This window comes from Engystomops pustulosus, chromosome 3 (genome assembly GCF_040894005.1).
Source record: "Engystomops pustulosus chromosome 3, aEngPut4.maternal, whole genome shotgun sequence".
NCBI lineage: Eukaryota > Metazoa > Chordata > Amphibia > Anura > Leptodactylidae > Engystomops > Engystomops pustulosus.
The window spans coordinates 183526893-183543247 of record NC_092413.1 but is presented as its reverse complement, the minus strand read 5'-3'; the positions used below and the strand labels follow the sequence as shown (position 1 = coordinate 183543247).

At 42.5% G+C, this 16355-nt stretch overlaps 1 protein-coding gene across 3 annotated transcripts in view; it reads left to right on the top strand.

Moving 5' to 3' along the window:
- The first annotated feature begins 2283 nt into the window (after nucleotides 1–2283).
- The window catches only part of DGKD (diacylglycerol kinase delta), a 49894-nt gene continuing 35822 nt past the window's right edge, over nucleotides 2284–16355 (top strand). For 2 of the 3 annotated variants that reach the window (XM_072143184.1, XM_072143182.1), the window contains exons 1-3: nucleotides 2285–2554; nucleotides 12035–12145; nucleotides 15358–15438. In XM_072143184.1, coding sequence (XP_071999285.1) covers nucleotides 2429–2554; nucleotides 12035–12145; nucleotides 15358–15438 — 318 coding nt within the window. In that variant the 5' untranslated portion in view covers nucleotides 2285–2428. Of the gene's footprint in view, nucleotides 2555–12034; nucleotides 12146–15357; nucleotides 15439–16355 lie in introns of all 3 variants that reach the window. The other variant, XM_072143183.1, reaches the window with a different exon arrangement.

The window sequence follows — 16355 nt, the reverse complement described above, 5'->3', positions numbered from 1 at the left end:
GGCCTTATATTTCTAAGCCTGAACAAAATTGTACTAGGTCTTACTTTAGGGGGATGTCTTATTTTAGGGGAAACAGGGTATATGTCCCTCATTCCACTAGTATGAGCTTTCCCTAATAATACCCTACGGCCGTTTTGCCGCCATAATGCGGCTTTGATTTTTAAAAATCCAATAAAACCTACTGTATATAAATTTGGTATCCTTAGGATTGTACTGACCCAAAGAATAAAGTAGAGGTGTCATTTGGAGCACACAACTCACAAGAAAATTCAATTTTGACGCATTTGGATTTTTTCCCCCAGGTTCTCAGTGCATGGCATTAAATCTAAAATACCGCCACTAAGAAATACAATTTGTTATGCAGACATTAAGCCATCGTACAGCTCTGTACAGGCAGTCCCCGGGTTACATACAAGATAGGGACTGTAGGTTTGTTCTTAAGTTGAATTTGTATGTAAGTCGAAACTGTATATTTTATCATTGTAGTTCCCGACAATTTTTTTTTTTTGCCCCAGTGACAATTGGAGTTTCAAATTTTTTTGCTGTAATAGGACCAAGAATTATCAATAAAGCTTCATTACAGACCATTTTAAGCTGATTATTGCAATCTGGGACTATTTTAAAGCATCCAGAGAGCTTCACCAGAGGTCACAGTGGGCAGAGGAGTCCGTCTGTAACTATGGGTTGTCTGTAAGTCGGGTGTCCTTAAGTAGGGGACCGCCTGTACATGGAAAAATAAAAAAAATATGGATTTTTGAAGACGATGAGTCAAAAACAGAAACTCTCTTAGAATTAGCCTGTACAATGTAACATGTAGCAGAAAGTGCAGGGGGAGGGGAGATTTACTCTTCTCATTATAACAGCCTGTGAAGCTACAGCACTAAGGGGCTCTAGAACTAGGCACTAGAGGATTTCAGGGTCATTAGTAATCATTATAAAAGTTTATTTCAGAAGGAAGGAGGCCATGGCTAACCAAGATTACTAGTCACAGTTGCTGTATCTATGCAGGGCCGCTTTTAGAGAAAGTGGCACCCTGGGCAAAACTAAAAGTGGGGCCCCAAAATTAAACTATTTTCTAAACAGTCAGTAAGAGGCTCCTTTAGCCCTGCACGATAATAACACTTTGTAGGTTATGAGTATTATGGAAAGGCAATCTGTAATATGGAACTTTAGGAGAAGTTTGTAGAAAATAGACAGATGATAGGTAGATTGATGATAGATAATTTTCAAAGATGATATAGATAGATGATAGATTTATAGATGCATAAATATAAAGTAGATTTTATATAGATAGCTAAATAGATTATAGAATATGAATATGAGGGATTGATTGATACAGTAGAAGAGATATAGAAGATCGATTGATGAATGGATATGAATAGGAGATGGATAGAAGATATATAGATAGATAAATAGACAAAAGTTAGATAGATAAATGGTTAGATAAATATATAGATAGGAAATAGACAAATTATAAGAGATATATAACTAGACAGATGATAGATATACTGTATATACAGGAGACAGATGATAAGCATCTTCACACAAGCATTCAACCAAGGGATATTTAAAGAGAAATACATCCTCTGCACACAAAAGTCCACATACAGGGGCCCCTTAAGGACAGGGGGGGGGGCTTTTAGGAGAGGGGACCCTAGGCCAATGCCAAGTTTTCCACCCCCTAACGCTGGCCTGGATCTATGAGTAGTGGTTTATCTTGATGGATATTGATGGGGGCTGCAGTTATGAATACACAGGCAATATGTGTGCTTTGCCTCTCTGGTGTCAAACACAGCACATGAAGGGGGACTGCCATTATTTTACACAGTACTCCCTGGACATAACTCAGCGCTTATAGTGGAAGGAGGGAAACTGATTCATGGGGATCTAATTCTGCAGGTCCAGTAGGGAGGACATGGTAGGGATGGTGGGATCCAACAGTTGAGGGAGCAGGGGCTGTAACACTGGAAGGTAAATGTACTCTATTATGTTTCTTATCTGCATTTGTAACAAAAGAATGAATCGCACAACCCCTTGCACAAGTTTTATTATCTGTATTGGTGACATATTGCATATAAGAGACGCGGTATCTGCGGTGTGCTCTGTGTGTATATACTGGCTACGAGAGTATAGCAGTGCGGTTATTAGGAATCGGTATATATATAATCAACAGGGTTCTTTTCAATAAACTTTATTGACACTCGACATCGCCCCCCTCACCACACACTATATTTCCACTAAGCGGCATTCCTGACAGGACAGCAGGGCATTGTGGGAGCTGTGATTCTTTCTCACGGAGCATACACCATGTCACCGGCAGAGGGCGCTGTTACGGAGTGGCGGCGGCCGCCAGATGTCGCTGTTTCCCATAGACGATCCCGGTCCCCTGTAGCTGGCCCTGTGTCCATGTCCCCGGCTTTTGGTAGTGATGGCGGCCTCCCTGGCTGCGACGGCTCCCGGGGTCCCGGCCGAGGAATCCTCGGATAGTGAGCCGGAGCCTGAGCCACAGAAACTGCGCAGGAAAGTGTCTACATCAGGCCAGATCAGGAGGAAGGTAAGAGGGGGAGGGAGCCCGCAGTCACCGGCTGGAGACATCCTCTAGATTACAGAGGGGACACAGCACAGAGGCCATGGAGAGAGCTGCGGCCCGGGGGAGGCACAGGCAGCAGCCACGGACCCCAGAGAGGACACTGCTGCCCGGGACTACAACTCCCAGCATGCTCTGACTGGCATATGCTACCCGGGCATGCTGGGAGATGTAGTCAATACGTCAGTGCTAGAGGTGTAAGGCTATAGAGGTGCCACAATCTATGGCTTCTCATATACTTTACTGTATAGCACCATCCATGGCTGTGGCGCAGTACACTGCCATTCAGGATGACCCTTATACTGTGTGTATAGAGCCATATCACTGCATGGACTGATGAGAACCGTATGTTTTATTGTAAGCACCATTCATTATACTCCACGCACTGCCCTCCTGTTCATCCTGAGCTGCCTGCTTCATGCGTACAGGAATGATTGTGACAGTTACACAGGCAGGGCAGTGGAATAGGTCTATGCTAATAATATATGTGTTATTCGTGGGGAGGGAGAGATGGACATTCATTATTTTTACTTCGATATATTTTTCCTTTTTTTCTTTGAGACCCCTTACGATCACTTCTGGTTTATACAGGTGGCTCGATGTTATTACTTGTGGTTTTCCTTGTATTTACTTTACTGGCTTTTTATGGTTAAATGGCTTTTAAAATCGGATGTGAGTATTAGCACATTGTAATGTACTTTATTATGAAAGATTCACCTTGCATAAAGTCTGACCTTTCACCCTACCTACCTAGTACTGTACAAGGGAAGGGAAAAAAGTACAGGAGCTGGGTGCTAAGTCCCCCCCTATATTGGGTATCGCTCCTTCCTGACTCCAAATATGGCCTTCACTATAAATCCCTGGATCAGCATCCCGACTCTATCCATCACTGTGTGCTATACCTTACCTCTGTGTACTATAATACTGCCCCTGTGTATTACATATAGAGAGCTTATATCACCTGCTGTGTATTATAATACTACACCCCTGTGTATTACATATAGAGAGCTTATATCACCTGCTGTGTATTATAATACTGCACCCCTGTGTATTACATATAGAGAGCTTATATCACCTGCTGTGTATTATAATACTGCACCCCTGTGTATTACATATAGAGAGCTTATATCACCTGCTGTGTATTATAATACTGCCCCTGTGTATTGTATATAGAGAGCTTATATCACCTGCTGTGTATTATAATACTGCCCCTGTGTATTATATATATAGAGAGCTTATATCACCTGCTGTGTATTATAATACTGCCCCTGTGTATTGTATATAGAGAGCTTATATCTCCTGCTGTGTATTATAATACTGCACCCTGTGTATTACATATAGAGAGCTTATATCACCTGCTGTGTATTATAATACTGCACCCCTGTGTATTACATATAGAGAGCTTATATCACCTGCTGTGTATTATAGTACTACCCCCTGTGTATTACATATAGAGAGCTTATATCACCTGCTGTGTATTATAATACTGCCCCTGTGTATTACATATAGAGAGCTTATATCACCTGCTGTGTATAATACTGCCCCTGTGTATTACATATAGAGAGCTTATATCACCTGCTGTGTATTATAATACTGCACCTCTGTGTATTACATATAGAGAGCTTATATCACCTGCTGTGTATTATAATACTGCACCCCTGTGTATTACACAGCAGGTGATATAAGCTCTCTATATGTAATACACAGGGGTGCAGTATTATAATACACAGCAGGTGATATAAGCTCTCTATATGTAATACACAGGGGTGCAGTATTATAATACACAGCAGGTGATATAAGCTCTCTATATGTATTATAATACTACACCCCTGTGTATTACATATAGAGAGCTTATATCACCTGCTGTGTACTATAATACTGCCCCTGTGTATTACATATAGAGAGCTTATATCACCTGCTGTGTACTATAATACTGCCCCTGTGTATTACATATAGAGAGCTTATATCACCTGCTGTGTATTATAGTACTACCCCCCTGTGTATTACATATAGAGAGCTTATATCACCTGCTGTGTATTATAATACTGCACCCCTGTGTATTACATATAGAGAGCTTATATCACCTGCTGTGTATTATAATACTGCACCCCTGTGTATTACATATAGAGAGCTTATATCACCTGCTGTGTATTATAATACTGCCCCTGTGTATTATATATAGAGAGCTTATATCACCTGCTGTGTATTATAATACTACACCCCTGTGTATTACATATAGAGAGCTTATATCACCTGCTGTGTATTATAATACTGCACCCCTGTGTATTACATATAGAGAGCTTATATCACCTGCTGTGTATTATAATACTGCCCCTGTGTATTATATATAGAGAGCTTATATCACCTGCTGTGTATTATAATACTACACCCCTGTGTATTACATATAGAGAGCTTATATCACCTGCTGTGTATTATAATACTGCCCCTGTGTATTACATATAGAGAGCTTATATCACCTGCTGTGTATAATACTGCCCCTGTGTATTACATATAGAGAGCTTATATCACCTGCTGTGTATTATAATACTGCACCTCTGTGTATTACATATAGAGAGCTTATATCACCTGCTGTGTATTATAATACTGCACCCCTGTGTATTACACAGCAGGTGATATAAGCTCTCTATATGTAATACACAGGGGTGCAGTATTATAATACACAGCAGGTGATATAAGCTCTCTATATGTAATACACAGGGGTGCAGTATTATAATACACAGCAGGTGATATAAGCTCTCTATATGTATTATAATACTACACCCCTGTGTATTACATATAGAGAGCTTATATCACCTGCTGTGTACTATAATACTGCCCCTGTGTATTACATATAGAGAGCTTATATCACCTGCTGTGTACTATAATACTGCCCCTGTGTATTACATATAGAGAGCTTATATCACCTGCTGTGTATTATAGTACTACCCCCCTGTGTATTACATATAGAGAGCTTATATCACCTGCTGTGTATTATAATACTGCACCCCTGTGTATTACATATAGAGAGCTTATATCACCTGCTGTGTATTATAATACTGCACCCCTGTGTATTACATATAGAGAGCTTATATCACCTGCTGTGTATTATAATACTGCCCCTGTGTATTATATATAGAGAGCTTATATCACCTGCTGTGTATTATAATACTACACCCCTGTGTATTACATATAGAGAGCTTATATCACCTGCTGTGTATTATAATACTGCCCCTGTGTATTACATATAGAGAGCTTATATCACCTGCTGTGTATTATAATACTGCAACTCTGTGTATTATTTATATAATATAAGAGAGCACTTTTATATCACCCTCTATGTATTATAATACTGCACATATGTATATTTACTGAGCATAGTGTATGTATGAATTGCTATGTAGTGTATTACTGCCGTAGATCTCTGCTATCCAGTGTTTCATGCACAGGAGCACGGAGTGCCGGTGTATGATAAATTTCCCCCGTAGAGTCTGATGGGGGAATTAAAGGGAACCTATCACCATAAGGCTGAATATTACTGGTGACAGGTGTGACTAGACACTGCAGAGTACATTACATGACACCTGGATTGATAGTTGTGGTCCCCTACGTTCCTGTGATATCCCCTATTAAAGATTACCTGGCTCCCTGCCAACAAGTCCTGGGGTGATGCCTCTTTTCAAATTTTACCGCTAGCGTGCTCATTTACATATGTCTCTGCTCGGCCCCCTCTTCTAATTATTCACTTAGTTCACCTCCCACTCTCTCCGTCTTCTCATTGTGACATTAGCTTATTATACAGGAAACCTGGCGCCTGCGCGGTGAGCCGTACACCCTGGCGCCTGCACAGTTCACTGCTTGCCGGCTCAACATGCCTGGCAGCGAGCTGCGCATGTGCGGCTTCTCTGCGCATTTAATCTAGGCAGCGCTCAGGTACACAAACTCCCTACGTAGAGGCCTGGCTAGCCTCTCTCAGCAGACTGAGCACCAGATTTTTGACCTGGCGTTTTGAACCCGTTTTTAGGCCGTTTTTAAGCAAGACGTTAAAAAACGCATGCGTTTTTTGAAAACTCACCTGTTTTTGACCGTTTTTCCATGCCAGCCAGGTGCAGGAGAGAGAAGGAGTGAGCACTCCTCACCCCCTCTGTGGAAAGCCAAGTAGCTGGAACTGTAAATCTGCAAAATATAGTCATACCTCCCAACTTTTGGAGTGGCAATATGGGGCAGATTTATCTTGGTCTCATGCATGTTTTTTGGTTGTATTTTAGTGACTTTAGGCTCCAAAAGAAATTGTATTTGACGAAGAGCAAAAACTACAAGGAGAAATTCGGTGCAAAAAATTGTCTCACAAAAGGCGGAAAAAGAGCTCAGGGATGGGGCAAAAAAAATAAATGACGCTATTGGACCACACCTTTTACCCCTCCCTTTACTCCACCTCCACACAGTTTGGTACCGCCCATCTCCACCCCCTATGGAGATGGGTGGCAGCAGCTCCCCCTCATGGTGCCCTCCTGAGGCAGCTTCCAGTCTCCGGACACGGGCTTGGGGAGGAGGGGGAGGTTTTTTAACTGACTGCTTAAAAACGGCCCAAAATCAGGTTCAAAAAGCCACGTGTGCCGCCAGCCTTAGGCTCAGTTCACATGTGGCATCTGCATTTACCAATGCAAAGCAAGCTGCCCCCCCCCCCTTATATTCTCTGAAAGTTTCTTGTTTATCAGTTTGAGATAAAAGAACAGATTTTTGCAGCAAATGGTTCACACTTTGTCTTGGTGATGAGGTTGGGGGATGAGGCTCATCTGGAGTCACTACTTCACTTCAGTCTGTGCAAGATTGAAGTTGGAAAGACAAGTAACATAATACTTCATTTGTATTCATCATCATTATCATCATCATCTTCTATCTACGGTATGTATCCATCAACCCATCTCCTATCCGGCGGCCTCTATGTCTATCCTATTGGATATCTTTGACACAGGCCCATTACCGATACATTCATTTCTATGGAATTATATCCACAATTGATAGTGACGTCCGCTCATACAGAAACCTGACGCCACATGAAGCACTTATCAGATGATTGGCAGGTGCCGTGTCTTGCACTCCCACAATCCCATATAAACCCTCATGCACTCAAAAAAGTAGTATTGGCCACGTACTAGCTGTTTTTTTTTACACGTCTTTATATGGGTTAATACACCCTGAGACTGCTTTCACACATCGGGGTACATTTACATAAAGTGCCGCCAGCTAATAAATAGGTTGGAGGGCAGAACATGCGGTGAGAGCGCCACAAAACTGGTGGAAACGCCATAGGGTGAAGACACACATGGCGTTTTTGGGCCGTTTTTACTAAGTGCGTTTTCAGATCGTTAAAAACGCAAGCGTTAAAAAATTTTTTGAAAACGCATGCGTTTTTGTCAGTTTTTCATTGCGCAATTTCGGAAAAACGGACAAAAACGCATGCGTTTTTAAAAAACGGATGCGTTTTTTAACGCATGCATTTTTAACGATCTGAAAACGCACTTGGTAAAAACGGCCCAAAAACGCCATGTGTGTCTTCACCCAAAGTAAATGTTCCCCATTGCGTTTTGAAACACATTACAGCAGCTGAGGAGAGGAGATTTGCCCAATTGCGTTGCTGTTTACATTTGCGTTTACAAACACAGCCATTAACGCTTTGGTAATGGATGCGTTAACGTGTTAACAAAATGACTGTGTTACCACGTGTGTTAACATGGCGTTTTGAATTGCGTTTTGTAAACGCAAATAATAACAGTAATGTAATTGGATAAATCTCCTCCTCAGCTGTTGTAATGCGTTCCTAAAGGCAACCAAAACCCGTTTTTGGTCCTTTTTTAAGCAGTCCGTTAGGGCACGTTCACACGTTCCGCTAGCGCCGCGTTCATAACGCAACGCTAGCACACGGGGCGGAGTTTGGGACGATCGCATATGCGTTTCCAGAGAAACGCATGCGATCGGGTTATTAATCGCATGCGTTTCCCGGGAAACGCATATGCGATCGGCCCGAACCCCGCCCACTGTGCGCTAGCGTCGCGTTATGAACGCCACGATAGCGGAACGTGTGTACACGCCCTCAAAAAGCGAATGCATTTTTTGAAAAAGTATCCGTTTTTGCCAGGTTTTACCAATTATCTTAATTAAAACTGGTCAAAACCGAATGCGTTTTCAAAAAAGGGACAGACGGACTGCTTAAAAACGGACCAAAAACGGGTTCAAAACGCCATGTGTGGCATCACCCTTAGGATGGTGGCACACGTGGTGTTTTGAACCCGTTTTTAGTCATGCGTTTTCAGTCCGTTAAACGCATGTGTTTTCGAAAACATATCCGTTTACCAGACAAAAACGCATGTGTTTTTTAACGGACTGAAAATGCATGACTAAAAACGGGTTCAAAACACCTTGTGTGGCAACACCCTTGGGGTGCTTACACGCGTGACATTCTGACGCATGCATTTTAAACACGTATGTCATTACGCCACATGTAAACGCACCCTCAAGGTGTATAAACCCTTACAGAGACATTGAGACAACGGTTAGTACAAGGCCAATAATACTTTTGAGTGCATGAGGCTTTATATGGGATTGTGGGAATCAGCTGATAAGTGGTTTATCCCCACAATCCTATAACAGGAGAGGTGACCTGTCCCTTCTGGAAGTATTTGGGTTGTACTTTTCTTGTAGTGTGTGAATAGGGGGTAACGCAGACCACGTAGTCTGCTGTGTGAATAGGGGGTAACGCAGACCACGTAGCCTGCTGTGTGAATAGGGGGTAACGCAGACCACATAGCCTGCTGTGTGAATAGGGGGGTAACGCAGACCACATAGTCTGCTGTGTGAATAGGGGGTAACGCAGACCACATAGTCTGCTGTGTGAATAGGGGGGCAACGCAGACCACATAGTCTGCTGTGTGAATAGGGGGGTAACGCAGACCACATAGTCTGCTGTGTGAATAGGGGGGTAACGCAGACCACATAGTCTGCTGTGTGAATAGGGGGGTAACGCAGACCACATAGTCTGCTGTGTGAATAGGGGGTAACGCAGACCACATAGTCTGCTGTGTGAATAGGGGGGTAACGCAGACCACATAGCCTGCTGTGTGAATAGGGGGTAACGCAGACCACATAGCCTGCTGTGTGAATAGGGGGTAACGCAGACCACATAGCCTGCTGTGTGAATAGGGGGTAACGCAGACCACATAGCCTGCTGTGTGAATAGGGGGTAACGCAGACCACATAGCCTGCTGTGTGAATAGGGGGTAACGCAGACCACATAGCCTGCTGTGTGAATAGGGGGGTAACGCAGACCACATAGCCTGGCGTGTGAATAGGGGGGTAACGCAGACCACATAGCCTGGCGTGTGAATAGGGGGGTAACGCAGACCACATAGTCTGGTGTGTGAATAGGGGGTAACGCAGACCACATAGTCTGCTGTGTGTGAATAGGGGGTAACGCAGACCACATAGCCTGCTGTGTGAATAGGGGGTAACGCAGGCCACATAGCCTGCTGTGTGAATAGGGGGTAACGCAGGCCACATAGCCTGCTGTGTGAATAGGGGGTAACGCAGGCCACATAGCCTGCTGTGTGAATAGGGGGTAACGCAGACCACATAGCCTGCTGTGTGAATAGGGGGTAACGCAGACCACATAGCCTGCTGTGTGAATAGGGGGTAACGCAGACCACATAGTCTGCTGTGTGAATAGGGGGTAACGCAGACCACATAGTCTGCTGTGTGAGCTGGTAGGTTTCTGGTCTCTTATCTAAATAGAGGAAGGAACATGTGAGGAGAACACAAGCCGCAGTCCATGTCATTTGTTTACTTAATTAGCTTAAAATAAGTCCTGGGAAATGTTCTGCGGGATGTGCATTACTTCTTCCAGAATGCTTTGTGTCACATCAAGATGGAAGACAGAGGCGTGCGGGGGTGGGGAGGACACGACAGGGACAAGTATAAGGGGAACACTTGTACACGACGTGCGAGAAGAGCCAGATCTGTGACAGAAGCCGGGTGGATGGGGGCTTGGCGCATGGTGAGGGGATTGGCAGCGCAGGCAGGGAGTGGGTGTCACAAGGAACACACAGTGACAGGAAAAGCCCAGGAGAAAGTGTTGTCAGGAACAGGCAGTGAGTGGGTGTTGTCAAGCAGAGGATGTTTGTTGTTAGGGAATTAAGGACGGGATTGTTTGCCGTCGTTGTCATCCTGGGGACCATGTTTGTTGCTATAGCCGGACAGATGACAGTGATAATTGTTGGGGACATACAGGCAAAGCTGTTGTCTTGGACAGAAAGTGAGTTTCCTAGCGTCTGCCTGCGGTACATGGCTATAATAGGGTAAAGGATGGACTAGTGGTAATGTATTAATTCACACATTAAATAACAAATCTTAGACTCTATTCACACAACATATGTTATGAATGGCTTAGACATGTAGTTATGTGCCATATGCTGCCCATCTTGTATTTGAGCTCCCTTCTCGGGCCTTACATTACAGGGCATGTTTGTGGTCAGTTCATAGTTCGTGGACTGTCTGCTGGCCAGATTTCACCACAGGTACGGGACTTCACGGATTATAGTGTTGGCGCTGCTGTATGGAAGAAGGGAGTCCATGCATTGTATATCACTATGATGCATGGAGTCCCGTGGACAGTCCACGAAACAGGACATAGCATGGTCTGTGATTCACTGACCAAACCACGGCCGTGTGAATCTTGGGTCACACAGACACGTTGGGCACATGGCGGTCGCTATTCCGCTGTTGTACGGTAGAAGAATATGGATGAGGTCTCCCCAACATATTCACAGGCCAAGAAATCTTGCAGTAAAATATGACCAGACACAGATTGAATGTATAAGTGATGTATTACATTCAAGTTTTTGAGAATTACAGAGGAGTTATGAAATTTCAATTCTGGAGCCTTTTTTCCTATGACTTTGAGATATACTGTTCCTCTTTATGAATTTGTGAATAGACAACTGGGTGTTGCCTTTCTTCTTGACTCATTGTTTCTGTCAGTCCCCAAACCGGTAATACCCAATTGTTCAATTATTCATACATACAATACAGTCTCCTTTAATACTAAAACTTACATTCCTTTAAATGTATGCCTTGGTTTTAGGATTTCTTAATTGTAACATTGCTATGACAATTATTCCATTATTAATTGTTAGCCGACATTTGCTGTAAGAGTATCAGTTTCTGGCCCTTGTCTGTGCAGGCAATTTGAGCAGAATTCGGCTGAGCTGATGGGCATCCTACCCGGTGATCCGTGGCTGGCACTATCCAACCAATTCCATAAATTAGCAGCACTTCTTGTTGCTTTTGCAGATTTATGTCTGGCTGGGGTTTCGGGAGTTCATGGCAGCTGCTATAAGGGAGAGTCAAGAATATGCTGGACATCCAGTTCTTACCCTGTCTCCTTGTATTTTACAGGCTATTGTGAAAGAAGGTCACCTACAAAAGCAAACAAGTTCCTTTCAGCGATGGAGGAGACGCTACTTCAAATTACGAGGCCGAACCCTCTACTATGCCAAGACTGCAAAGGTGAGGAGCTGGAAGAAAAGGGAGTTTTTTTTGACAGAAAGGGAGTTTGAACCTAAAGTTATATTCCCAATATATAATCAATTTTTTATGTTAAAATTTGCCAGTTGACCTGTAAAAACAAAGAATCTACTCCAAAGTCACATGGAATGAGCTGAGAAGAGTTACTTTTTGTCTGAGAAGAGTCACCTTTTTGAGGATTGGAGAGCATCAATTCAGAGGCCTACATCTCTGGTTCTAATGCAACTAGAACTGTGGTTCTGGTGTCGTTGTAAATCTCAACTTTCAAAAGAAATTGTAATTTGGACTTATAAACAAAGACTTAAATGTACATATGGGTAGTTGAAGACATGGATGGAAATGCGAGCTACAGATAAAGATCTACCGCAATTCAAGCCGAGGTCTTCGACTTCCTGTGTCTCTGGTTCTGTAGCTCACAGAACAATAATCATGATGTGTTTTGAAAGATAAAACTCTAATATTTATACTGTCACTGGAACCAAAGAGATACTTCTCAGCTCACTTCCATTTGACTTTGAAGGCAATTTTTCTTTATAGGTAAACAGACGGGTTTTAATGTAAAAAGAAAATATGCTAGAAATTATATCTCGTATGCTATGTGCGGGGAGTGGTAGTTTGTAAAAGCTGGAGTTGCTTCAAGCAGGACAGTGGGCAGAGAGCAGCAGGCATTGGGTAAATCTACATGGGCCTTACTATATGCAGATTTTCCACACCGAAAATTTACTGCATAATACAGCACCAGTCGTGTGATATTTTGCAGATCTCTTGTACATGACACAGAAGATTTTACATCTGCAGGAGCTCAATTTTCAGTCGATCACTGAATAAGACAACGAATTTCGTGCCGAAAATCTGCTCCAACGTGTGTTGATTTTCTGCGTGATTTTAACCCGGATTGAATATCTTGACTACAAGGTCAATAGGGAACATGTAATAGACTCCACAGATCCAATTGTTAATGATGGAGCAGGAGGGGGACAAAAATACAGCAATCACTATTAAAACATTATGTGCAGCAGGTAATCTAATATTTAGAGAGCACAGCATTATAGATGGTGGAAAAAAAGCCTTATTACAGAGTCTGGATCCAGTTTGTGTGCCCGCTGGGCGGCTGTGTTTTACATCGCTGTGCGTGGGTGGTATGATTTGCAAAGCAACCATTTCTTTGTTCTGCATAGAGGAGGGTGGTATTTCAGCTTTACATATTTTCTGGAAAACCAAAGTGTTCTCTTTCTATAGCATTAGCTAAATCGAGGTCAGCCATTATTACACTATGGTTATTTGGAGCAGTAAAATAGTCAGTCCAAGATCAAAGGGGAGGGTGTAGCATGCAGGGTTTTTGATAAAATTGTAACAGAATAGCACTAAATAGTTAATCTAGTAATGGAGTATCGGTATTCTGCAGTCCTTTCCTTAGTACTGTGTGATGGGACGACGCTGCTGCTATTTCTCAAGCTACATGTCAGTAGTCCTGCCTGATTATTCTGTAGTCTAACTCTTTTCAGGCTCAGATAGTTGAACAGAGAACAGCTAGTTATATAGCAAGAAACACTGAATATTGGTGAAATTAATGTATCATTACAATAGTAGAAAATGTTAGTACATGGAGTGGTGCTTATGCTTAAAGGAAATCTCCCACCAAAATCCATCATAAAACAGAGACACTTACTCGTAGATCCAGGCAGCGGGACTGTGGTAACATTGTTATTTGTTATCCTTTGCCCCTTTTTTCTATAATTAACTTTTTTAGATTATGCTAGTGATCCTGGTAGGCATCGGATTTCTAATGTAAAATCAGCCATGTCCTGAGGGTGTCAGCAGCTGGATCCTTGGGTTACACATGGATAACTAATTCCTGATATGCATACACACTAGTTTTGGTGATGTGCTAATGGGATAGATAGATAACAGAATAGGGATCTATACTCGTAAGTTAAACCCAATCAAGGGCTACACACATGCAAAATATACTATACAAAATTGAAAACCAGGAAGCATGTGTAAAGTAGCAAAACAACACATAGTTACTTTATTAAAGAATTGGACAAAAAACAAACATCAGCAGGACAAAAAATGAATAAAACCATTTAAAAAGGAATGCACTCCAGTGTACCCATCAATGCAAAAATCAACTAGAGCCCGACACCTGATAATGTCAGGTTATCCAGACCTGTCCCGAGCCCTCACCTCCACCTCACATCCTCTGGTAAAAAATATTCTTTTTAGCCTGGATTAGTGTTTTGCGGGTCTATCATAGCACACCAGCCACTCTGGTACAGAGGAATATTATGCACACTGGTGCATTCATTTCCACACATCCTCAGGCCAGATTTGCTAGTGACCTCATCATCATAACCCACAGACACATGCCCTACCTCTACACTCATATATTCTGACATTTAGGTTGTGGGATGGGTCTGTGAGTGGCTCAGGTCTGGATAACCTGACATTATCAGGTGTCGGGCTCCAGTTGATTTTTGCATTGATGGGTGCACTGGAGTGCATTCCTTTTTAAATGGTTTTATTCATTTTTTGTCCTGCTGATGTTTGTTTTTTGTCCAATTCTTTAATAAAGTAACTATGTGTTGTTTTGCTACTTTACACATGCTTCCTTGTTTTCAATTTTCTAATGGGATAGATAGGGACATGTCTTCTCTTTTGAAATGTATCACTACAGGCAGCCCCGGGTTACATTGAATCTAAGTGGGAACAGGTTAGTAAGTATAACTCCATACAAATAATTTTTTTTTTCATCTCTGGGAAAATAGCATTTTTCATAATTTTGAGCTGTCATTGGAACAAGGATTAACAATAAAGCCTCGTTGCAGACACCTTTTTACAATTCCTATTTTGGCCATCAAAGTCCAGGGCAAAAGTACAGTAAATTCACCAGAGGTTACAGTAGGCAGAGGGGTAACTAGGGGTTGTCTGTAAGTCGGGGACCACCTGTATATACCTGTATTCTTCATGGTCCACCTTTTATTAAAATTCCCCTTTGAGCTGTTATTCTGCTTCTGCAAAGTGAGTGAATACATTTTTTAATTGGGTGTTACCACCCTACACTGGTAACTCCCAGTTGTAAATTAATTATTTACTGGAACAAATTGGGAATATCTATTTTCAGATATCTGATGACTGTAATACCATTTATAACTCTTATTACTGTAACATTCAGTGTTTCTGCTCTTTTGTAGTCCATCATATTTGAGGAGATTGACGTAACTGATGCCAGTGTTGCAGAGTCCAGTACCAAAAACCTCAACAACAGTTTCACAGTAAGTGTACCCCTCTGAATCGCCGGTTTGTGGGACAAATGCACTATATTATTGTAGTGGTATATATGTCTTTAGAATATTAACTTAACTTGACTGGTACTTATCTGGGTGATTTGGGACACAAAATCACTTTTTCTATTGTTGGTTTCAATGCTCTTGGGATGTACAGTAAAACTAATTTGTAATATCCTAGCTACATGCCATAGGCATTGGGATTAGCAGACATGGGTCTGATGTGTCTCACGAGACCCATATCTAGGAAAGTCTCTCTCACTCTCATAAGGCATATACTTTAACTGTTTTTATAGGCAGACTATTTGAGCTGTCTTATAAGTATGTGCACTGGTCAGGTGCGTTTTAAGTCCTCCATTGGAAGAATTCCCGACATTTCCTAGGAGGGCTAGGATGCACAAAGAGTGGGATATGTCATCCTGTTCCTCCACCTTCCCTCTGAAAGATGACGGAGGACTGAACATTGGCAAGGGCAGTGATTAGCTGCTGCTTCCGATGTCTCGGGTGTTTATAAGGACAGTGACATCACTGGGGACCTCCGTGAGTGTACCCTCAGCGGAGGCCGGGTACAGGAAGCTGTACATTTAATCTGTCCCCCATAAGCTTTAATAGCCTATGTTCAGTGTATATATGTCTCGGCAGGCGGGAGCAGTATACAGAGAAGATGCAAAAAGGATGCCTCTGTATGACAGTGTATGTCTATGTATATGCTCAACTTCAAAGCCAGCAGTTTTCTGAATATATGCAAAACACGCAATGTGAATGTAGCCTTAGTAAGTTTCCTGGCCATATACACAGTGTCTCTTGGCTCCGCCCCCTCATAATACGCTTTGATGCAGTAACGGTGCCTGTGCCGTGTGCCTGCTCCCAGGTTGCTAGGGCTAGACCAGTTTCTGCGACTGAGA